Below are 23,727 nucleotides of genomic sequence, written 5' to 3'. Positions count from 1 at the left end.
TGTTGCGGCAGCTTGTAAAGGTCAAGACAAAATCTCTCAACCCTGTGTTTGGTTTGCTTGTTACGAGCTAGGCTGCCAGGGCTGCCCTGCACGGGGCACGGGGGCCTCTGTGTAACTCCCAGGGCCATGTCCTGGCTGTGCGTGGGAGCTGCATTGCTGTTTGACAGGGCAGAGGTGCACAGACACTTTTTTCAGAGGTACAAAACACAGCAGCTCTTAAAAACCCCCACAGTCACCCCAAATCCCTCCTAAGCCCATAAATCAAGACTAGAAGAACCCCCAACACAACTGACCTATACAGTTAAGCTCCACTTTTGCCTCACTGCCAGTGCTCAAGTTTAGCACAGTAGTTTCCCACAGCTCCGCTCCCATTGCTCACGTTGGCAGCAGAGATATTGCAGTAATGGAAGATGCTCAGGATAACTGAAGATAGAAGAAGGTACTTCAGTATGGGGCCAGCTAAGAGTCCTGGAGTCATCACACAATTAAATGAGACTTGTTCCTTAAGCACCTGTAAGTCTCATCAAATAGAACCTGCTCATGAAGGATATGCGATTTATGTTGAAGTCTCTGAATGTAGCCCTTAAACTTTTTGGGGACCAGCCTGATGTGCCCACTCTAAGGATATCTAAACATGTCACATACCAGCTTTACTCACTGCATTATATTATCATTCAACAGGATTTAAATTACTTCAGCACTCTAGTCGTGTTGCTACTATAACAGCAGCAAGATAACTCCCAGGCGTTGGTTATGTAGCCTCTGAGGGAAAGAGATTTCAGATGTGTTCAGCAGAAATGCACTGTGTGAGCCATGGTTATAATTTCATTTACAGGATGCTGCTCGGCTCCTACTGGGAGTTGGAGGAGATTAGCATTATAATGGGGATCAGCGCCTTTCCTTGTGTTTGCACCGATCTCCAGCCTGCAGGAGAATGAGCTGTCAGAAGATGTGATCCTCAGACCTCTAGCCTGGTATTTGACACAAACTTGAAGCTTCTTAGAACGTGCTGAGGTATTTGACACAAACTTGAAGCTTCTTAGAACTGCCTGGAGAGGCAGTGGTGCTGGGGGTTGGGACATTCGCTGTGCTACCCTACAGGCTCTGGCAGCCCATGCTCCACGAAGGGTTATTCCCATCCTTATGGACCTCCGGCAGTGAGGCCAAACTTACAGTGATGGTCAGGGCAGCTGGGGACTGGTTTCAGTGGGACATAGTGGGATGCTGGGCGGGAGGTGAGGAGCCAAGTACCAGCATGATGTACCTGCCATTGCTCACTTCCTTGGAACTGCCTGTCCCATGGCAGGGGGATGCTTCTCAAAGGCCAGGGCACATCCCTTGCAGGACAAATCTTGACTAAACACTTCGGCACATCCAGCTAGATTTGAGCTGCTTACAGAGACAAGAAGCCTAGAATGACTGCCCAGGTGCCTCCAGCATCCTGGAAACCTTCAGGTCACCTCCTTCTTCCTTAGCATGGAGACTGCAGTGTCCAGCTTTGGGGAAGAATAGGTGGGTATCCATGCACTGAAAGGTCTGGATGCTTGCCAAGGAAGACTTACAAGTACTGACCTTTAACTCCCTACTTGCTCTGAGACAGGAAAAAGCAGCCCCAGCATGCCTGAGCTGTAAAAGGCTGACATTTCCAAGAGCCCCAAACACCTCTTACTCAGATTATTGTGCCATCTCTGGCTGTGAACATCATGTTGAGCACTCAGTGTGCATCCTGTGGGAAACCCGAATAGCAGCTGGATGCATTGGCATCACTGACTATGCACATGGGAAAGACATGCATAGCCCATGCTCAGCAGGCAGGAGAACTGGGACAGCCCAGCCAGGGTGGCCCCTTCCCACAGTCTGACAGCTTCCTACAGCTGAGGTCCCAGCCTTGCCACCAGCCTGGGGATACTGCAGAGAGCAGTGGGAAGAATAGGCCTAAGTGTGTCCTCTAACAGAACTGTGCCAAAACTCACACCCAGCGTGGGTTTCCACAGGTGCATTTAACCTTTGTAACACAGCAGTGACAGGTAGCCACCACACAACTCCAGGCAGAATGGAGGCAGGAGTTTTCCAGAAGCTTTCAAACAGTTCCTGAGCATTTTTAGAGATTAGAGCAGCCCAGTCCCAGCACAGGCCGTGCACATGTTTACACACACACAACCTCCATGGGAGCAGCCGGACCCCAGGAAAGGATAGGGACCTGTAAGAACGTCAGCAGGCCCAGGGCACAAAGCTCTCTGTACTACTTTTCCTATTGCTTTTTTAAGTAGACCAAGTTTAAACAAGGTCTCTCTGGGATTTCTCCTGGAACTCCACTGTTTCTCCATTGCTATGGCACCATCTCAAGTCCTTTCATGTGAAGGAGACCCCCGAGGCAGTTGGTTTTCCTGAGCAGATTTCTCACCTTATCACTTAACTCCCATGGTTCATTTTCCTCAGCTCCTTTAAACATTTCAGCCCAAAACACAAGATTTAATTCAACCTGTCAGTGTCAGGATCAGACCCAGCAGGCTCACCCCAGCTTGGGACTCTCACTGGGAGTCATTACCCCAGGAAAGAGCTGCCACAGCCAACTGGAACACCAGGGCTGAGATGTCCTTGGAGACATTTTCTATCTTTCAGCAGTGCTGGACATGATGTGGTTCTTGAATTGGTCTTTGCGTTTGAGATATTCAACTTTTTTCCCAGCTGCCTCTGCCACTGACTGCTCTGCATCTGATGGATGGGAACCCATCACAGCTGAAGCCCCCGGTGCTGATCTCTCCAGCCTTCCCCTGCTTGGGAAGTGCTTCTTTCCTCTCCCAAATGAAATAATTTTAAAAGCCAAATTTTAAAAGGAAAGTGATAAATATCAATTCAACTCTCTTATTTATTTTGAAAAAAAAAAAAAATTGAAATATAAATGCGCTCAGCATCTCAGAGTTTGTGTGCTCTTGCCCTACCTGTGCAGCTAGGGCTGGAAGTTCAGAGATCATGATGGAGCTCAGCTGCTCTGGGTATCGTGATGAAGTTCAGCTGCTCTGGGGCAGAGGGAAAACACCCTGAGAATTCCCAGCAAACTACTGAGAGCGCATTATGTGCCTGATGGCTCTCTCCCTTCTCTACCTTGACTGGTTGGACCCTGCACTACAGGAGAGGGGAGGCATGAAGCAGGCATGGAAATGAGTCTCGGGGAAATGTACGGGTAAAACTGAACATATGTGCTGTGTAATTTCTACAGGGGTGTGAAGTGTGAGGAAAAGTGACATGGGAAGGGGGAAAAGTAATCTGGAAGAGCAGTTATTAAGGGACCAGAAAATGAAGTAACTCTAAGTAACTGTTTTTTCAGGGTGGAATTTTTTTTTCTAGATGTATGGAGTTGTCCTTTAAAGAAAACTTTTAAGAAAATGACTAAAGCTAAAAAAGCCCTTTTTTTCTTTTCCAAATGAGGTTTTTCGCAAGCATCTAACATTCTCAGAAAAAACAAAAACTTTAAACTAGGTTCTTAGCATGTCCGATAATTTTTTTCTGTAAACTCTGCATAGGGTTTCACAGTTGTGTTTCCTGTTATTTTGTCACTCAGTCCTTTCTGGGGGCTGGTCACTGGCTGCTATGGTGGTGATGCACCTGACAGCTCCTTCCCTGGAGCACTCCATAGCAGTGGAGCCTCTTCCTTCTGCTGGGGATTTGTGATGCTTGAAGTGAGATGTTTCTTGTTTGGGAATTGGGCAGAACTGTGGAAATGTGCCTTGGCTGGAGTGATAGGGCCGCAGCTCTGCCCAAGCCAAGGGGCACCTGGGTGCTAAGAAGTTGCAGAAACTTCATTATTTCACCACTGCCTCCTCATTCAGTTCTGGTAAACTAGAAAAATTCTACAAGGGCAGCTTTTCTTGTGCCATCAGGTACTGCAGGATGTCCCCACGTGTGTGACGCACTGCCTCCCTGACACCACTCAAGAGCAGCCAGTGCTGAGTCCCATTACCAGTCTGGATAATTGCCATTTCTTTGGCTTCCTTTGGATGTCAAATTTCTTGCAGACAGCTGGGAGGTGCTGAGAGGGAAAGCCTGGTGCTAGCTGCATGCTGAGGGTTCCAGGAGAGCCCAGCTGGGAGCTATAGAACAGCAGGAAGGCTCTCCAGGCTATTCCCCGTGCAGAGCCAAACAAGGGCTGAGTGAGGCTTCTGCTGTGTTTCTGCACAATTTATGTACATAAATGTTCTATAAAGCAGTGGGACTGTTTCCCTCCTTTTGGTTACTGGTGCCAATAAAAGGAGACCTCTCTGCTACCTTTGAAAGAATTCTCAGCTCTTATACAATAACAAATTTTTTCTGTCCCCTTGATTGTGGCTGTAAAGGTTATGCAGCCTGTGAGGAAAAGCAAAAATCTTATGGTGGGGTGGAGCGAAAAATGAAAAACATCCAACAAGTGAAACAGCACTGTTACAGGTGCAGAGCAGGATCTTGGCAGGGCCAAGCTGCCCTAGGCTGAAAGATGTTCTTGTGGCCCTGGCTGGGTGGCTCTGCCCCAATACCCTGAGCAGATTCCCCCAGGGCAGAGCTGGGCATGTCCCAGTTCCTGGTGCCCTTGGAGCAGTGTTTCACGAGGGATGAGACAGACCCCAGTCACTGCCATTGTCTGAGTGACTGCAAAGTGCCATTCATGGAAGGAGACACAAACGCAGGTGAATTCCTCTGCTGAGCCAGCATTCCCACATAAATTGCATTACAGGTAGGAATAAGCTTAATTGTACCTAGTATGTTTTACTGTCAGGATATAGTCCACTTGTCCTGGGCAGGAAAAGTTGCTCCTGTCCCCTGGGTGAGGACTTGTGTTCACTGAGAGCTCCTGAGTGATGGCTCTGGCAGGATGAGGGGTTGGTATTTGGAACTACGTGCATGCTGTGGTGCAGAAGGTGGGTGTTGAAGTGCTGGAAACAGCACACCCCTCACTGAGCCCCCACACCCCTGTCCGTGCACACTCTGGCTGCTCTCACACTCAGGCCAGCTGAACAGAGCATAATGATCCACTGGGGTGGTCAGTTCTAGGGTGTTTCCTGAAAGCCAGTGGATCTGGGACCCCAGACCTTTGCCATAGCAGCCTCCTTCCTTCCCACAGACACAGCACCATGTCCACCAAACATCTTGTGCTCTGTCCTGTATCTTCCTCAGGGAGTCCCTTAGAGACATGATGCTGCTGTCAGACTGGGGTGACTGGGCACTGCTGGTTGTGCCCAATCTCCAGGCCAAAGTGCCTGGAGGCATGACATCTCCAGGCCACCTGCTCACCCACCTTCTCCATCCTGCTCCCAAACCATGTAGCTGCCCATTCCCAGGACAAAATAGGGCTAATAATGAGCAGAACAGGGCCATTTTGAGCCTCCTGCCCGCTAGCAGCTCTCTTCTGGCTGTTCAGATGCAATGAGTTCAGGTCTGGATCACTCAGCACTGAGACTTTAGAAACCCCAAACTCAATTGACTGAGGATTTGCAGGAGCTAGACCCTAGTCTCCCTGTTCAAGCTTTAATAACACAGGGAATTAGAGGGTAAAGTATCAGATTACTTAAAAATAATAAAACATTTCTCTAGAAGCTTTAATTTTAAAAAAGTCATTTGGTTGTGCTTTGATTAAGAGAGAGGCTGTATATAAACCATCCCTTTGAATACCTTGTGTTCAAATAATAATAAAAGTTTGGTTTATGTAACAGCTTTTAATGTGTATGATGCACTTTAGTCTGTGGTGTAGACACAGAGCTGAGCTGTGCTGTGAGTGACAGGAGCTGTGGTAATCTGTTTTTCTTAGGACACGGAGCAAATAAGAGCTCTTCTGTAAAACAGGGAAACTTTTCAGTAAGACCTTTAATAGAGCAGTGAGATTTTGTGCTGTATATAACTGGCCATCATTGCAAACAGAGATATTTACTGGTAGCTTCAAGCCAGAAGGTTCATGAGCAATTTACTTCCAAAGCAAAACAATGTGCTACCGCATGTTTAGTCTTGGGAAAACCATTCAAAGGTTTATTTTTTTCTCTTGTCGTGCTGCCATTCTGCCTACTGCAACTTGAGCTTCTAATGCAACACGACACCAGTAGCTGCTTAAGATCTATGAAGTAGAGAGGAGTCATTAAAATTGTATCCTGAGAAATAATTAAATTCCCATGATTGCTCCACAAATTACGTTGCTTACTTCACATGACTTTGACATACAGAAGCATAATCCTTCCAGTCCAAGTGGAGCTTTCGTTCCTCACATTCATTAGTCCAGGGGAGAGCAAAGTAAGAGAATGATGTTCCTCCTGGGACTTGGTCTCAAATTTCCAGTAGTGAATCCTTCCTCTTCCAAGAGAATCCACTTAACTTTCAAGCTGAGTGGAAACTGCCATGTGTGAGAATAGCTGCAAAGGCAAAATTAGTTTTGCCACCAAGAACAGTTTTCATAGTAAGGATTTAACTGATGTTCTTCCTTCAGGCTTCAAGCAGGGAGGACTGAGCAAGGGTGTGAAACTTTCCTTTGGTTGTAGCTTTGCTGAGAAGGCAGGCTCTGATTTGTCTGGATTTGATGCATTGAAATATCCTTGTCTGAGAAACGCAGGGTTTTCCCATTTGGGCATTAGCAGGGAAGCTGGGCAGCACTGGCAGCTGTCCTTAGGCTGTGCTTAGCTCTGCTAAGGGCCACATTAACTTCATGGACACTGTATTTCCAATACATTAATTGTTTATAGCAAGAAAAAGCCCTGAATTTGCAACACTAGCTCCAAAATATCCCTGGGTTTTTGCTGACATTTCAAAACAGGTTCTATGGTTGCCAACTGGGCTTTGTAAGCAAGTGGTCTGGGAAAAACACCTGGACGTGTAATTTGGTAAGTGTCTAGCTCTAAATGCAGACCTGTGGCTCAAACATATCTTAAAGGTTGTTTGCTTACTGAAGAAAAAGTTGAATTTATAAACTCGGGCTCCAAAATCCCATTATATGGGGGAAGCAGCTGTATGAGTGCAGTAATGGCTTTAGGCTAATGGCTGATATTCCTCACCTTTTGAACTTCTTCATGAAATATCTTAAATGCAAGAAGATACAGCTCAAATAAGGAACAGAAGAAATTAAATTTAAAACAAGATTAGGAAGGCCATCAGGAGACTGTTCTCCATTTTCCTGCATCAGATTTGCCTGAGCTGGTCCTGAGAGCCTCTTGGTCTGCTGGTAGGGTTTGCACAGCCCTTCCAGGCAATTTCGTTAAATACTTTACTATTTTAGCTTTGTTAGCTTTCCATAAGAGTTATCTCACATCTTCTGTTTTAATCTCCTCTCTGCCTCCCATCTTCATGAATGATTTCTATCCCTTTCCTGGTAACATTTTCCCTAAGAATGCTGGGTATGGTCAGTCTGAAGTTCTTTCCCATAAAATGTCTGAATGCTTTTTGTTGCTCTCTGTTAACACCAAGTAATCCTTGCCTCAGAGAGATTCACAGAACTGGAAGGGGAAGGACACCAGAATTTATCCAGAGTTCAAACCCAGGGCTCTCAACACCCTAAAGTGTTGTTGCCCTCCAAAAAAAACTGATCTCAGTGGGGAGCAGAGTATGGTCAAAAACCATTTAAGAGGGACTTCACAGAACTGGCAGGATATATATAAGAAGGGCTGAGCAGAGGAAGATTTTGGAGGTAAAGCAGGAAGAGCAGAGCAAGAAGCCAAAGCCAGGGATGCGCTGTTTGCAGGAGAGTCCCACAGCACAGAGTGCAGGTGAGGTCTGTTAACATGTCCCCCAGGGCTCCATGATGGAAATTGCATTGCAGAAGAAGTTTTCCTGACCTTGCTGGCAAAATCCCCCAGTTGTCTGGGCCAGGCCTCCAGATAGGTTGTCAATCAATATGTCACAAGCCAAAAGAAGATATATGGCCAGATTTAATTGACAAGCTGTTCTGACATTGCTAAAGTAGGTGTCTGCCTCTGTAGGGTACAGAGTATGTGTGAATATTACAGATTGCTGGCTTTTGTAGGCCACATAATTTGCTGTTTTCCTGACTGACAGAAAGCACAAACATGTATTAAAGCATTATAAAATACAGGTCAGAGGACTTGTGGTTCTCCCTGGCCAAAGGACAGTCTGTAGTGTCTAAGTAGTGTTAAAATTAGTACTATTTTCCACTGGAAAAGGCAATCTAATGATACTTTATAGCTTTAAAAAATTTTGTTTGTTTTTTTTCTTGGACTTTTTCCTCAGTAAAGTGACTGTGTTCTACTTCTTGTTAATTAACCTCCGAACTTTTCATCATTGCTTAAACAAGACATCAACATCCTTTCATGGAGTGTTGTTGAAAAGCAATGCGAATGAGGATAGGAATGCTGCTAGTGAAGAGAAAATGACACTTTGCTTTGCATTAACATGGCAGCTCTGACCCATCCTTCTGCCTGGCTCATTATTACAGGACCTTGAATGGAGGCTTTTCTGTATTGGGGACACTGCAGCAAAGCTAAGCCTGCAGAACATGATTTTTTTTTGTATTGTTTCATAATTCATGGGTGTTAATGCCTTAAACACTGTTCTGTGAGAAGAACATGATGCAGCAGGGAGGCAGAAGTGGCCAGTGTTGTTCCAGATGGTCTGTGCTGATGTCTGCTCAGTAGCAACATGGCCTTGAGCTGAGGCTGTGGGTGTTGTTGGGTTGCCACCAATGTTTCTGTAGTGCCAAGGGATTCCAGCAGCAGACTGAGATGACCTCGTACTGGGTGCATCACAAACCTGGAATAAAGAGAAGATGGAAAACAAGACATGTCTGCAAGCATGGGAGATAGAAGAAATTACAGAAAAATACAGTTCAAATTCTTGGAGTACAGTTGTACGGGAAAAAATGTCCTGGGATTGGGTGGTGGTGTCCTGGTGTACAGTGTATTTATAAGAGGCAAAGGGAGGATAGCATGCCTGCCTCCAGCTTGCTGAGAAGGAAATATTCCCATGCAGAAGGGGCAGCATGCAAGAATGTGAGCGCGGGTGTTTGAGCAAGGAAGGAAGAAGGGGATTTCATGGCCAGGTGGACAAAGAAGCTGATTTCTTGGTGCTAAATGAGCAACAAAAGACAAAGTAGGGTTGTCTGTGAAAAATCTTTGAAATAAAGAGCTTTTATCTGTTTTATCTGATATAAAGAATTCCACAGAGAACTGCTTGAGAGCTGTGCTGATGGATTTCCAAGTGTTAGACTTGGAAAAAGACCTCTGAAAGAAGGATTTGCTATGGGTACCTGCAGGAGTATGGTGGGCAGGGAGATAAAAGGGTTTTCCAGCAGAGGAGAAGCAGGCTGGGAAGAGCTGCAGCTTCAGGGGAAGCCAGGAAGGCTGCACTTTTCAGGTGTTACGTGAGAGAAATCAGTGAGATTTAGACATTAGAGTGAGTTAGAGAGGACTAAGCTGTGCCGATAGTGGGCGCTGGTAGAATAATGATCAGTGCTGTCTCTGCCTGTGAAGCCGAAGCTGGCAGATGGACATCCGTGAGATGCTGGAGGTTCTTTGTGCTAGTGTGTGATTACTAGAGAACAAAAGTTCTGTGGCCAAGAGCACTGTGAGCATCTCTGCAGCATCGCTCCAGAGCCCTGCCCTGCAGGAAAATACTGGTTTCCATGCCCCTTCCAACTTTGGTTCCGCTCCTTTAGTATAAGCTATGAAAAAATGTCAGGTTGATTTTTCAATTGGAGGACAAGGAAGTAAAAAAGGTGCATACTCCTAAGCCATCTGTAAATGCCTTGATCCACTTTGGCTTTACTCAGGGAAATGAAAAATTTCTAAACTTCCCATGAGTAGTACTTAACATACGTGCAACTGGGTGTCTACCACTGGTCTTGGAAAAATAATTGCTTGCTTTTCCAATTTCATTGGTCACCCATCAATCTTAAAAGTAGGAATGCAAATAAGTAGTTTCTGGATGATATTAATTACAAGTAAGCGAATTATACTCCAGCAACTGTTTTATCCTATGGCTACCAAATTTTCTAGAGAACAGCAGGATAATATCAGAAATGTCCTCATTCTCAGACTTTGCAGGGTCTGAGATTCACTGCTCGGACTTGGGAGGAAGTCCTTCCTGCCCCTTGGGAATTCCGTGTGCGCTGTTGGAGCAGCTGCACAGAGAGGGGCAATGGCAGCAGCCTGGCCCCCACTCTGCACAGCAGTTTCCGGTTGATAGGGCAGAAAATTCTCATTTCTGAACCTGCTAAAATACAAGCATCTGCAGTGATGTAACAGGGCAGAAAAAGTTGTATAGTATCTACTGATAAGAACTCCTGCATATTTGATGCAAAGGATATTTTCCTTATAACTGTGTAATTAGGAAATTAAATTGTCTGGATGTTGTCATACATGCTAATTATGCTAAAGACACTGAGAAAAAATCTTCATCTTCCACATGGCATGTATAGCTAGAAGATAATGACATTTTAGATTCATACTTGTCATCTTGGTGCACAAAGGTGAAAATATTATATGTGCATTTGGCTGGAATGTATGTGGAAGGAAAAAAAATTGTGTACTTGTTTACAGGTTTTTCGGAACACTGACAATAATGGGCAGATCAGGGAAATGTGAATGTGCAAATCAGCTTTACTAGCATTTCTTGTTCAGCATGGAAGTTTTGTGCTAAAACAGACCATAGGCATCACCACAAATAGCTCTCTGCTCTGGGTGCCTATTTGCTTGCTCTTACTTACAGCTGCTTGCAGTTATCTCTATTGTATTCTTATGAGAAGCAAATATTTTGGCTAAAGTGTGTTGAAATGCTGTTTTAACCGAGTCATTCGTTTGCAATAAATGAAATATAAAGAATGCTTTTTGGAAACTATGCTTAACAGAATTAAAATCATCACACTGTTCCTTCCTTAAATAAATTCTATTCAGCAACTCACCTGGGTAATGAATGGCATAAAAACTCCATCTACCCTCATATAGTTCTTATGATGTAAATGCAGATTTAAACCTGTGCCATTGAAGTGGGTTTTTTTGTTTACTAAAAAGGAAAGAGAGGAAAACCATTCACAGTTCAGTTTGTTATAACCAGGTCCTTTTTATTGCCCAGCTCTGCTCTCTGTAGCTGTAAGGAGCTGATGGCATCCCCACAATGTGTCTCATTTTGGGCACAGCTTCCACTTTCCAGGGAGAGCTGCTCTTCTATTACATTCATCATGGTAAAGTGAAGTTAGTGTGATTACTTAAGATCTTAAATTTGATGCTTAACTTTGAGTATATATGCCATATACATTCAAGTACAGTGTTTAGAGGCTCTCTGATATTTCTTTGGGTCTTGATGGTCAAGCAGTGTTTTATTAGAGGAGGAAGACTCATGCAATAAAATTAAACTATTAAAGATTCTTTCCCAGCTCTATGCACCTGGCATGGCTGTGGACTCTTTTGGTCTTGTAATTTATGGCAGATATCTGCCATCTTGTCTCTTGTAAGTGCTTGCTAAAAATGTTTATAAATATGTCGGGAATTACTTTCAACAAGGTATGGAGAAAGCAACTACTCATCCACCCTAAGTAATCATTCACGTTGCAGGTTCTTGTGGTGCAAAACAGATTGAGGTGCTGACACAGCACAGGTGCTAATAACTAATACCTGAGCAGACAGGGAAACAGGGCATTGAGATCTACGGAGGTCAGAGATTGGGAAATTCATTGCCATTTGGCCCCCTAAAAACTCTGAGGCTTTTGTGGGGCGGAACAAATGTGGAAATAATACTCTTGCAATATGCAAGTTTATCACATTCTACAATTGTTGAAAATGGATATGCTCTTTGTTTTAGTATGGAGAAAAGCTCTCGAGATAACAGCTCTTTAGCTCAGGCAGCTGTTGGTGGGGCTCTGAGCCCTGTAATTCAGGTGTTTTCCCTCTGATATCTCTGGTGCTGGAGCAGTGACTTCAGTCCAGCTTACAGGGACACAGGGTAGTGCAAACTCACACCCAGGAAGTGAGGTTTCCCTGCCAATTCTCTTTGGAGAAAGATTTTGGACAAAGATTTCTTCTTCCCTTACCCACTGTTTTTCTCCAGTCCTGTCTGATATTAAATATCTCCAGGAGTAGCTACAGTTCATTGCTGGATTAATCTATTTGTGCAGAAGATGTCATATCAATGACCATTACAATTTTGCCTGAGCAGCACCAATTTTTCATCTCTGTCCATTCTTCATTATCTCCACTTACTTATCTTAAAACAGAAACTCCAATTTTATTTTGAAAGCCCCCAAATTTAAAAATCATTTACAAAGCTGTTGAATGCATTAACATGCCAGTAGCAACTGGGGAAGGCAGATGCTGAGTAGGAAGTACATGTTCATCCTCAACTAGCAGGAGCTAGAGCTGTCAGGGTGTCCCCTGCCATCTGGTCTGTCGAAGCATGTGGCAGATTCACAGCTCTCGAGGGAGGGCACGGTGTAGAGGCCATAGGATCCCATTATCCCATTATGGGGACAAGCCAGACATTTGTCTCGCTGAGACGGTATGAGACAGTATGGGTGATGCTAAAACCACGCGGTCTTTGCCATAGCCCCTTCAAAACTCGGAGATTAAGCTGGTACTTACAGAAACGTTGATGTTTAGAAAAAAACCGTGTCGGCATCCTGAGGGATTTCAGCCAGACACAGATATTAAAACGGGAGGGGACTGAGCCCGCTCCTGCCCGCGCAACGCAGAGGGAGCGGGCAGGGATCGCTACCGGGGCTCGGCGCTGCGCCGCGGCCAGACCGCGCTTGCGAGCACCCCCGGCACCGGCGGAGCCCTGACACCGCCTCCCTCATTAGCATCCCTTCCTCCTCCGCCTCCTCCGCCGGCCGGCCGCAGAGGGGTGCATGGCAGCGGCGCCGGAGCCGCGGCGACTCCCGGCAGCAGCAGCTGCAGCTACTGAGCCGCGCTGTGCTCCGTGCCAGCGGCCGCAGCAACTTTGCCGCTCCGAAGGCTGCGGAAGCGGGGCGATGTAACGGCGCACCCGGCAGCGCGAAGCAGCGCGGAGCGGAGTCCCCCCAGCCTCTCTTCCCGGTGGGGCGGAGCGGAGCCCCCCTCCTCCATCCTCGGCGGAGCAGCGCGGAACAGAGTGGAGCTCCCCGCCTCTCTTCCTCCTTCCCTGCCTCCTTCCCTCCCCGGCGGCGGCCGCAGCCCGGGGCGGGAGCGCGGATGCGGCGCGGAGCCCGGCGGAGCCCATCGCGGGGCCGGGGCCGGGCGCCGCGAAGAGCGGGGGGATGCTGAGCCCCGCCGCCCGGCACCGCGCCCGCCTCCGGGAGATGCTCCTCGTGCTCGCTCTGTGGCTGGCGTGGCAAGAAGCGCCCGCGGCGCCGACCCCCGCGGCGGAGGACATCACCCGGGGAGTTGTGAGTTACCCGCGGCCCCCCGCTCCTCTCCGCTCCCCCCTCCCCCGCCGCCCGACTCGTCGGGTACTCCCCCACCTTCGGGCATCGCGGGCCCACGCGGCGCGGGGCGAGCTTCGGCGGCTGGAAATGCTCCCTGGCGCACCCCGCTGCCCAGTACCCCCTTTGCGCCGCTGCCCTCCGTCCTGCTCCCGCTGGTCGGGCCCTTTTACACCCGGTGCCCCCTCCAGCATTATCTACGTGGTGCCGCTCGTTGCAGCTGGTCCCCCCCGCGCCGAGCAGACGGAAGGGTCTGTTTCCCCCCCCCGCCCCGCACCCAGCGCCTCCCACCCCATACCCACTGCACCGAGCCCTCTGGAAGCCAGAGTCCCCCTCCCTAGCACCCAATGCATGGTGCCTCTCCTGCCTGGTGACCCAACTTTCCCCCAGCCGAGCATCGTGGGGCGATGGCCTCACCAGCTTTCACACATGGATGGTGATTTCTCAGGCGCTGGGAAAGGGCTGGTCTATCTCGAGGGCTCCCTGCCGGCCGTGGAGCCACACAAACTCCAGCAGCAAGCAGGGTAAAACGGCACGTTTTGAGTCAGAGCGATCCCCTAGGACTGAGACATGCCTCGGGGATGTTAAGGGGCTGCTCGGTGCCGGCAGCAGGTGGAGGGTTGGCTGCACAGCGTGGGCATCCTTGTGGTCCTGCTTCTCCCCTCACAGGTGCCTGCTTAGTCCGCAAGGATATAACAGGTTTCAGCAGGCATGGAGAGCTTAGGTCACGTCTCTGCCAGGTCACAGTGCCAGCAGGTCTATACAGCTTCACCCCTCTGAGAGTGAAGAAATTAAGGGTTTTCTCCTGAAGGAGGAGAAGTTTCTTGTAGCTTATACCAGTTGTAGCTCAGAGATGCCCTGCGACTATATCAAACCTGTGTGTCAGAAAGCCATCTGTGGCTGGGTGTGGGCGGGCAGTCCTGGAGCTGGACCCTCCAGTTTAGAGAAATTCCCTGAAATTTAGTACATTTCGAAATGCTGCCAGTGCACTGCTGTGAAGGCGGGAGGGAGGAAGGGTTTGCGGCGCGGTAGGGTTATCTAATGAGCCGGGCTCGCTTAGAGCAGTGCGCCAGGACGCTGCCTCCGCCTCCCAGGCTCCGGCTCCAAGCTTGTGCGTTGGCTCACAGGCTCCGGCTCAGACACCTGCCAGGGAAGACAAAGCCTATCGTTCCCCATCTGTTCCTAAGAGAATAGAAAATGTGGTGAATATAAAGTATACCTGCATCATTATGGTGCATTCACGTTCCTCTGTAACCAGATGTTAAAGCTGGAATTAATATTTCATGCAAACAGCACACAGATTGATGTATTCTGCCCCAGTCAATTTAACTCAAACTTTGTCTTTGACCTGCTTTTACCCTCGCTACCGAATAAGCTGCACTCAGCTTTTACAGGGTAAATGTTAATACTCGAGGGGCTTATTAGTTACTGATGACAACTTTCAGGCATTAATGTAAATTTTTTAGCCTTGGAGTAGATTTGAGCACTCTCTCCAAACCCTGCTGAAGAGCTGGGGCTGCCTGGCAAAGCAGAAGGTGGTGGGGATGGTGGTACTTGAGCAGAAATTAACTACAGGAGAAGGGGGTTACATTAAACCAAGACTTGTTTAGGCTGGGAATCTGACATTTAGGATGTATGATTGATGTCAGGGTGCTGTCTCCCTCCTGTTGATGTCCTTGCTGGGGCAAAGAATCTCTCCAGCTTGAGACAGCGTTGAGTGAGGGGGTTGAGTGTAAATCAAAGGGGTTGAATGTAAATCAGGTTTAAGCTTATGCCCTCTACTGAGCAGTAGGGAGCACAGAAGCCAGATATTTTCAGAGTTTTTGTTAGAAAACTACCACTCTCAGGGAAGTGAGAGCCTCAAGAATGATTTGACATCCACTTTATGAAGCAACTACGAAATTAAAGATCTATGGGGCTTTTCAATCAAATATTTGAAATCTAGGAAACATGACACCATGCCAATAGAAAGCTCTGCTAACCTTGGAAAATTATATCCAGCAATTCTCTACAGTAAACAGAGCACAATGTCAACAGCGCTTTTATAGCCCAAATGCTCACCCCTTGTAACCCAGAAGTTTTCAGTGCTGAACTGGACTGTGCCTCTGATCTCTGTCTTCTGCTCCGCTCCTGCTTGGAGTTTGTTTTAAATGAAACAATGGTGGTGGGCCAAATTAAAGTTCAGCAGAATGAAAGAGGGCTAAAATTCAAGGGCAATTCTTGTTAGCATGCTGCCCAAAGCAATATAACATGGAACGATTCTCCAGATTTCATTACTAGTGGAATATCCTGCCCAGTTTATAAATCTAACTTGATTATTAATGTTTTTGTTTTTCTCCATTAGCTGCCCTGACAAAGAGAACATAAAATAGCTGATGGAACAGAGCTTGACTTGAGTGATTCCATTGAATTTTAGTACACTGCTTTTGAGATTTATGACTTTGCATTTTGTACTGCTGCCTTTACAGTAAACCTCCAACCCCTCCCCACCACAACATTCACAAATTGCATCTTTTTATGGCTGTTGAGCTCGGACGTCTCAGGAGTGCAAGCAGCAAAAACTTCCTATACACTAGCAGTAACTTAGTAATGAGAGCTCTCGTTTCACTGGGCTTTGTACCAGGTCTGGCGGGAGGTCTACCTTCAAGCTGCGCTTTTCAGAATAGCTGGTGTGCGGAGCCTGGACACTGAAGGTGTTGACGTGGAGACTGGCTGCTTTGTAAGGGAGCTGGCTGTTCCTGCAGGCGGCTCCTGCCTACTGGGCTGCATTGCTGCTGTTGTGGGGAGATGGCTATGCAGGGCAAAACCTGTGGCTTGGCTAGCTTGGCCCCAAGGGAGACGTTTTGCCTTAGGGAGTTGCTTTGCCTGGCACAGAGGTTGCCAGAGGGGAGTTGACAGTGTGATGGTGGTGGTGGTGTTGGTGGCATCACTGAGATCATCCTTTGTGGACGTGGGCTCTGGTGTCAGTGGCTGAAGGATGCAGGAGTGCCAGGAAAGTTTTAGTTTGGTTACTAGAGCATGGGTGAAAAAAAAAGAAGACTGTGAGCTGCTTTTTCTTGACTTTGTGGCCAGGGGTGAGAGGGAAGGTCTATGCATGCCCCCGAGGCGTTTCTCCAGCTGGGGATTGCTGGGCATTCCTGGGGGCTTTCGTATGCACAGCATCCTGCTCACAAAGCCTTGTCTGTGTTGTTCCCAGAGAAGTTGCTTCCAGGGTTTGGAGGCATTTGCATTTGTCGGTGGAGACCACGACCCGCGGTCCCTCTCTGCCTTATCCCAAGTGGCTCTTTGTTTAGGGCTGGGCCCTCCTTTTATGGCCGCTTCTCATTTGAATGACAAGGATGCATTTGTGGGCAGAACATGGTGGCACAGAGCCCTTCGAGGCTGTGCCCCCCTTCCCCCCCCCTTCCTCCCGCTGGCTGTGGTGGGCCAGGGGAGAGACAGAGGTTCCTCTGTGTCCCCATGTCAGGGAGCAGCGGGACAGGAGGAACAGCAGTTTCCTATGAGTGTGTGCCCTGCATCTCCCAAGTGCTAAATTTCAGAGTAGAAGCCAGCCCAAACTCATCCTTGCTGTTTCTGGGGTGCTCTCCCAGCCCTGAGTAGGGTAGGACCATCCCGCTGCCCACATGCCGCATCCTGGTCCAGCTGCCCTCGTGCTCCCATCTGCCCAGAGTTAGCCAAGATCTCCCCTAAACTCCTGCATTTAAGTACCCAGTGGGGCATGTCCCTGAGACATGGCTTAGCTCCTGGTTCAAGGCTTGGGTAATCAGCCTTTCAAAGTAAAATCCTTGTACAAATGTAGGCTGTTCCCTGTATCAGGAGAAAGTACTGTACTTCTTCTGTTTCTGCTAATGGGGAAATTAAAAATTGATAATTTCAGTTGGAGCTTCATTCAGCCTTCTAAAATGGCAAGTCTTTAAGGACAGAATACTTAATAGAGTCCCTAAACAGCCTTGGAGAGGGGAGCTTTGCTTGGTCCCTCTGCCATTAAAGCACTTCACACCTTCCCATATGGAGCAGTGCCCATCCCAAGTCCATGAATTCCCTTCAAGAAAGCTAAGCTACCATATTAAAAAAAAAAAAAAAAAGTTGGTTACATTTTAAAGTACCTCTTGAAGCCAAAGTACAATGCAAACTAAATTGACAAAAGACTGTCTGGAAGCTTTCAAACAGCCGGGCTGCTGTGAAAGCATTTAATCTGGTATTAAAGCCCTTGTTGGTGTGAGCTGCTCTTTCCCTTTCAGATTTGAGACCTCCATGTACAGTAATGCAATTTCCTCCTGGGCTTGGCTGCTATTGTGGTCCCAGCCGTGGGAACTAGCCAGGGTAGTCAGGCTAAATTACCCACTTTAATGAAATTCGGGAAGTGTTCAGAGCCAGTGGATGAAACCCTGCTGTCACCAGGGACTTCCCTACAGTTGGTGCTGGGGATGGAGCAGTGAGCTCTTGCACTGGCCTCACTCTTCATCCTTGGTGCTGTGTGGGGGGTAGAAGTTCCTGGCTAGCAGGCACCCCCTTCCCTGGGGACAGCATGTAGTATGGCTGTACCTCCATCTTCTCCTTTTGCCCCTAAAATCTCCTGTGGCGAAGGGAGATCGCTGCCTATGTGACTCAGCTGGATATTTAGTTATTCTTCCTCATTAAAGTAAACACGCAAAGAGGCAACACCAAATGCAATGCGTCCCCATCCCTGCCCAGCATTGGCCAGGGCTCTCCTGTTTTGGTGTTGGGTGTGACTCATCATGGGACCAGTGTGTGTTGGCTCTGTGGAGGACAAGGGGTGACATGGGTGATGTATCCATGAGATTGGAGGACAGGGCTGTCTGTGACACTCTGTTTGTCCTGGCAGGTTCATAACTGCCAGTCACGGCTCGCTGTGACTCATCATCAGGGCTGTGCACTAATTTCTCATTATTTACTCATTGTCAAAAGTGCGGCAGGAATGGGGTTCTGTGGCTCCGGGAAAGATCATGCTGTGGTTGAGGTTTATTTCTGGAATTTCTAGACCCTGTGGGAGCAGCTGTATACCCTGTGTGGGTCTCCTGTCCTGGCTGGCCCTGTGGAGGTGACAACTTGGAGGGAAAAGCCATCACATCTTGGCTGATGATGAACACGGGCCACCACATTGTCACTTTTTAAAGGGTCTCGCTCAGACTAGAGCACGACTTAAAAGCCTAGGATTTGCTTTCAAAATAACCTGTGATCTGACAGCAACAGTTCTCAAAATTCTTTCTTTTATCAAAATCACTTTAAATGGGTAGATTTGGGAGTTTTGGAATCTCCTGCTGCTGCACACGTGCCAGCTGCATCTTCTTTGTCCCAGATTTTTATGAGGATTGTCTCTGTTTTCTGGGTCAGAGAATTAAGAGATTTGATGTTATATTAAAAAAAACCCCGCACCAAACCATATGCAAAGTTAAATCCAATGCAAAACAAAGCAGACAAAGGGGCGAAGGGAAGGAGCTGCTGGAGGACCAGAGAATTTTAGATCAGAATGAGAAACTGCATTTGACAACAGGTTTGTTCTGAGGCAAGACCTGACATGGATAATTGCCGACAGTCAGCGAGGAGCGTGGTCTTCAGATGGGATACCAACTTTTTAATTAGCCATGATGATTTAATAGAAAAGAACCCAATTAAATCTGAGGAACTTCCTGCATCAGAAGACACCACGTGCACAGAAAATTGTTCTTCCAGGAAATCTAGAGATGACCTACAGCTCCTGGTGACAACAGTCCAAATACAGTGACTTGGGAAGTAGCAGTATATTCAGGATTCTTTTTCATATTGTTTTTACAAGAGGGAGTTTCTGCCTGTTTCTCACAGTCAGTGGTCAGGCAGAGTTCTTCACACCGGCTCACATTCTATTTCATCCTGACAATATTGATCTTTTGAGTGTACAAAAGCAATTTTACCTGTGTCACGGGGCCCTTGCTCCAAGGTGATGGACATGTTTAGATTATTTTGTCATATAACAAACCCCAGCTGGCATCTCTGTGGTTCAGCTCCCAGCTGCCGAAGAGCATCCAACGGTGTTGGTGCTGCTGTTACATCCTGGGTTCTTTAAGAGTACAGGACAAAAGTCTTCCTCATCCAAAACAAGTGGGAGATGAGTGGACTGCTCTACCCACAGGTTTGTCTTCTTTTGCAGAGGTTGCCTGTCATGCACTGTGGTGGGGGCACTTAACCTCCATGCAGCTTCCCCAGGGCTTGCATCCAAAACCACCTGGCTCTAGATTTTTTCACTTTCTACCAAATGCCTCTGTCTGGAGATGGCAGACTACCAAGAGATCAAAAAGAAACTTCAGGGGCTGCTTGCAGACTTGGGGAGATTTCTCTGTCCAAAGGCTGAGGAAGCAGATCTGAGGATGGTGTTGGGACCAAGGGAGCAGCTGAACCCTGCAGGGGTCCCAAGTGGGATAAAAAGATGAAAAAGATCAGTGTGTGAGGAAAGGGTTCCCATGGGATCTCTTTTGAGAGGAAAACCTGGAAACACTCTTCTGAGGAAGCATCCACTTGACTGACAGCTGTAGACTTTACAAAATACTGCAAGTTCTTGGCTACAGTGCTTGCTCTTGACTGTCTACATATCAGTTAACCCTTCATGAAGATTTGCTTTTCTCAGTGAGATGCTGTCATGCAAAAGTGCTACTGCTGATAGTGTGGTTGAAGTACATCTCAGGAGACAGATTCTCCTGCTTTCCTCAGAATGGAAGCTGCTGGGTGACTCTGCTGGGCTCCTCCACAACTATAATTACCAAAAACTTGGATGACTGCTGGGATTAAAGGTGTAACACAAGAAAATGCTCCTTTAGTCTTTCTGTAGCTACTGAGAAGTTTAGTGATGGGACCCCAACAGAAGCACAAGAAGCAAAATGATACCATGACTGCTAGAGACAATCTCACCACGACTCCAGACCTCATTACCTGCAGCGCTGGAGTTGATGTATTTGGTCTTTGGGAAAGGGTGTTAGGTCTCATTTATCACCGAGCAAGAAAAAGCCAGCAGTCTCTCATGTTTTTCCTGAGTCCACCACATGCTATCTCCTCTGGAGATAGCACATCTATTCCACATTAATCATGTTCTGGCTGGTGCTTGGTCAGGGTTGTGTCTTTGACGAGGCTTGTGGTGGGGAGCATGGGAGCTCCCACCCACCCTTTGGCTTGTTCCCACCTTGTTATTTGTGTTTACTTTGTCATTTCTGTCCTGCTGTCATGTTCACAGTGTCCCTCTGGTGCATCTGTCGCAGCAGGATAATCAGTGATGATGCAGAAAAAGTATTTTTCTCCTTTGATAAACTCTCTGCATTAAGCTGGCTTTTATTTTTCTTGTTTGTTCTCCATTTTGATGCTGCTTGGCAAATTCCCCATTGCTCTGTACTGAGCCATGCTTTCTCTACCTTTGCATCCTTCACGTCAGAGATGCATTTTTGTTCAAAAGTGCGAGGATATTGGATTCACAAATGGGACATTCCTCACAGACACACCTGTGAAATGACAACATGTTTTATATGAAGGCACAGCTAAAGAGAGATAGGTAGTTTGGGACTCTTGCCACATTTCTTTTTTACTGCAGCAATGTATCCTCCAGGTCTGATCAATGAGACTCCGAAATGAGCAATCTTGCCAGGCCTCAGCTGGCTCTCAAGTGTACAGCAATCCAGTCTTCCTCTCGGGCAGGATGCATGTCACATTTCATGACAGAATGACAGGCCTGTCAGACAATCTGTTGCTGTTTTGGCATTTCTGATACACCTTGTGCTTTGGTACACACTCAATGTCCAGAAAGATCAAGATAATCTACTGGAAATCAACTGTCATGCCACAGAGTCCTGTATGGGCAGTGAAGAGGCCATCACTGATTTGAGCAGTCTTCTACCGGCTCACCTGGGTTAAAAACTCATCCAAGAAGATATTTTCTTTCTCTGCTGAAAGTCCACAGCATCAAGTGCCTGATCTGCCAGACCAAGTGGTTTCATCACTCCCCGAAAGCTGACCTCAGCTCTGAGCTCCAGGTTTCCAAGCCAAAAGCTTCCTTTGTGAAGGGTATCCGCTCCAGACTGGAGTTGGGTGGCTTTTGTGTGTTTCTCATTCAGATTTTTATTACTGGGGGAGGGAACAGGGGGTTACTTTCACTGGTTTATCTCTTGCCAGCAAAGTCTTTCCATGCATCAGGGTTTACCAGGAGCCCAGCACACCCTTCAGACAAACCTCTTTCCCCACAGGAACAGCTCCCGAGGGTTCATGCTCCCTGCCTGGTCTGTGCACGGGAATGTGGAGGCTGGAGAAAAGAGGTGCCAGTGGGAGCCCCTCCGCAGCCCCCGAGGAACGCCTGTTCCCTTCCCTGCAGCCCCTTCGTATTGGCATAGCTATTCAAGAAACGCGCCTTTTTGAGGAAAAGGAGTTTATTTCTGAAATAGCAAGCGTCGTGATGAGTCACGGCACCAGAGTCGAAATCTCCTGGGAGATGTGCATCAGCCGCTTTCCTTCTGCAGACGGAACCCCGGGCGAGACACCGGCCCCGGCTCCCGCCGCCACGGGGACCGGAGCGGGCGGCGCCGCTCGGAGGGGACATAGGAGCGTCTCGTCGGTGTCGTGCCGATGCCCTCTTGTGGAAACTTGGAAAATAGCCGAGAAAATATGCTGGTGCTGGGCTGGGAGCGGTGGTTAGAAGCCCATCCGTGGGAGCAGGGAGAAGTGCAAGGTGGTTGGTCCCCTGGAGCTGCAGCCCGAGAGCCTTTGTCACTGATGTCAGTGGTATTGACGCTGTGGGAGATGCTATTAACTGAGCCTGGGGATAGGGGCTCCCAGGTCCCAAATCCTGCATCTTGTGTACACCTTTGGTGGCAGAATTCCTGTACGGTGACAGCTGTCTGTGCTTTTAATGGGTGAAGTTCCCCAAGTGCCTCTGCACCTCCTTGCTGTTGTTCTGCAGTAATTCCCATGTCCCTCATAGCAAACACCTTTATTAACAGCGGTACAAACTTTCTTCTTGAACAAGCACTGAGCCTGCCAACTGCAGCAGCTCTGCTGTTTTCTTGAGAAAACGTCACGCTGCTTTGGTCATCTTCTGAAAACGTCAGGGGCTGAATGTGTCCAGGAGCTCACGGGGCCGACGTGCTGGCTCTTGCCTTCACAAACCCCAGCCCCAAGTCATATGCAGCAGCTCTGGCTGCAAAGGGTGGTGATGAATAGCGGCTCTGGAGCAAACCTGCAGGTGCCAAGTGGCTTCTGACTCTGCCACCCACCTTGCTCCCAAGCCTCTTTGTAAGAGCTGGCAGAAATGGTACTGTGCTGGGTAGGAAACGCCAGCCCAGCACCGTCAGTGTTTTCCATCCTCTGTTCTGGTTTTCCAGCCCTGTGGGGCACTGGTGAGCCATGTGCTGGTCTCCCATTGCTGCTGCAGAACAGCCCTGGCAATAGATCTGGCTCTGCTGCCCTGGAGCCCCAGTCCCACAGCTCCCCTGAGTTCAAGTTCTCCTTATCTTCTCCATGTTTCTCTTCTATTTAATTTATTAATATCCTTAAAAAGCTGCCTATTTTAAATGTCTAAAGAATTTTAACCGTTAAAGCCAACTTGTCTCTTGCATTTTCCACACTCACCAGCTCCTCTCCCTTCCATGTTTTCCTGGAAAGCGGAGTCTATAAAAGCCCATCTGTGTTGGGTAGGTCACCAGTACCAGCCCAGGAACGGGCTGTGCATCATCAGAAGTAAAAGGAAGCCAGAGTTCTGGGAACTTAGTGTGGAATTCATCCAGAGTCCTTACGGACACTTGCCGTCCCTCCAGCATTGTGCCTGTCTGTGTGATCACAGATACTCAATTTGCTTGTGTGTTTAGAGGAATCAGTTCTTTGGGCAAGGACATCTGCTGGTTTTTTGTAGCTCTGCGATCATCTCTCAGCCTGTAGGTTATCTGGAGCAATACTGTGTCTGAACCCTGACAGTCCTGAATTAATTTCCTTTTGTGGAGGAACAATAATATATTTCTGGTGTTGTGTTGAGGGAATTCATTGTTGAGAGCCAGACTTGTTCAGAGCCAGGCTTGAATGGGGCCAGGGAGCTGAGCTCACCTTCTCAGAGAGGCTCTGATCTTATTCAGAGCCAAGAGATACAACTGCAAAAATTTAATTAACATTGCAAACCCCTTCAAAACAGAGTTTCTGGCAAAATTGCCAGCTCTGCTCTGCAGCAGGTAGGATGCTTGAACGGCTTCCATAGGGATCTGTTACAGACATAATATAAATGTTTCTTTACCTGGATGGTTGCAACAACAGCAACCAAAGAAAATCAATATGTCTTACTCTCCTTCCCCAGGGTAGTCTAGAACCCTAAAGAGCAAACTAATTGGCAGCCAGGTCCCCAGCACATCACCTTG

General features: G+C 47.7%; 1 protein-coding gene and 1 long non-coding RNA gene across 3 annotated transcripts in view; one reads left to right on the top strand and one right to left on the bottom strand.

The window, feature by feature from the left end:
• Nucleotides 1–5,817: 5,817 nt before the first annotated feature.
• On the bottom strand, nucleotides 5,818–13,576 carry LOC139598486 (uncharacterized). Its single transcript, XR_011681890.1, has 2 exons — nucleotides 13,394–13,576; nucleotides 5,818–8,715 (listed from the first exon to the last, which is right to left on the bottom strand). It is a non-coding gene; the product is annotated as an uncharacterized lncRNA (long non-coding RNA).
• MMP17 (matrix metallopeptidase 17) overlaps nucleotides 12,666–23,727 on the top strand; it is a 53,575-nt gene continuing 42,513 nt past the window's right edge. The window contains exon 1 of one of the 2 annotated variants that reach the window (XM_071444913.1): nucleotides 12,666–13,318. In XM_071444913.1, coding sequence (XP_071301014.1) covers nucleotides 13,190–13,318 — 129 coding nt within the window. In that variant the 5' untranslated portion in view covers nucleotides 12,666–13,189. The remainder of the gene's footprint in view (nucleotides 13,319–23,727) is intronic. The other variant, XM_071444914.1, reaches the window with a different exon arrangement.

This window comes from Agelaius tricolor, unplaced genomic scaffold (assembly GCF_023055355.1).
Source record: "Agelaius tricolor isolate 1412-34295 unplaced genomic scaffold, bAgeTri1.0.p SCAF_20, whole genome shotgun sequence".
In the NCBI taxonomy this organism is placed as follows: Eukaryota; Metazoa; Chordata; class Aves; order Passeriformes; family Icteridae; genus Agelaius; species Agelaius tricolor.
This window is presented reverse-complemented; position numbering and strand designations above follow the sequence as displayed.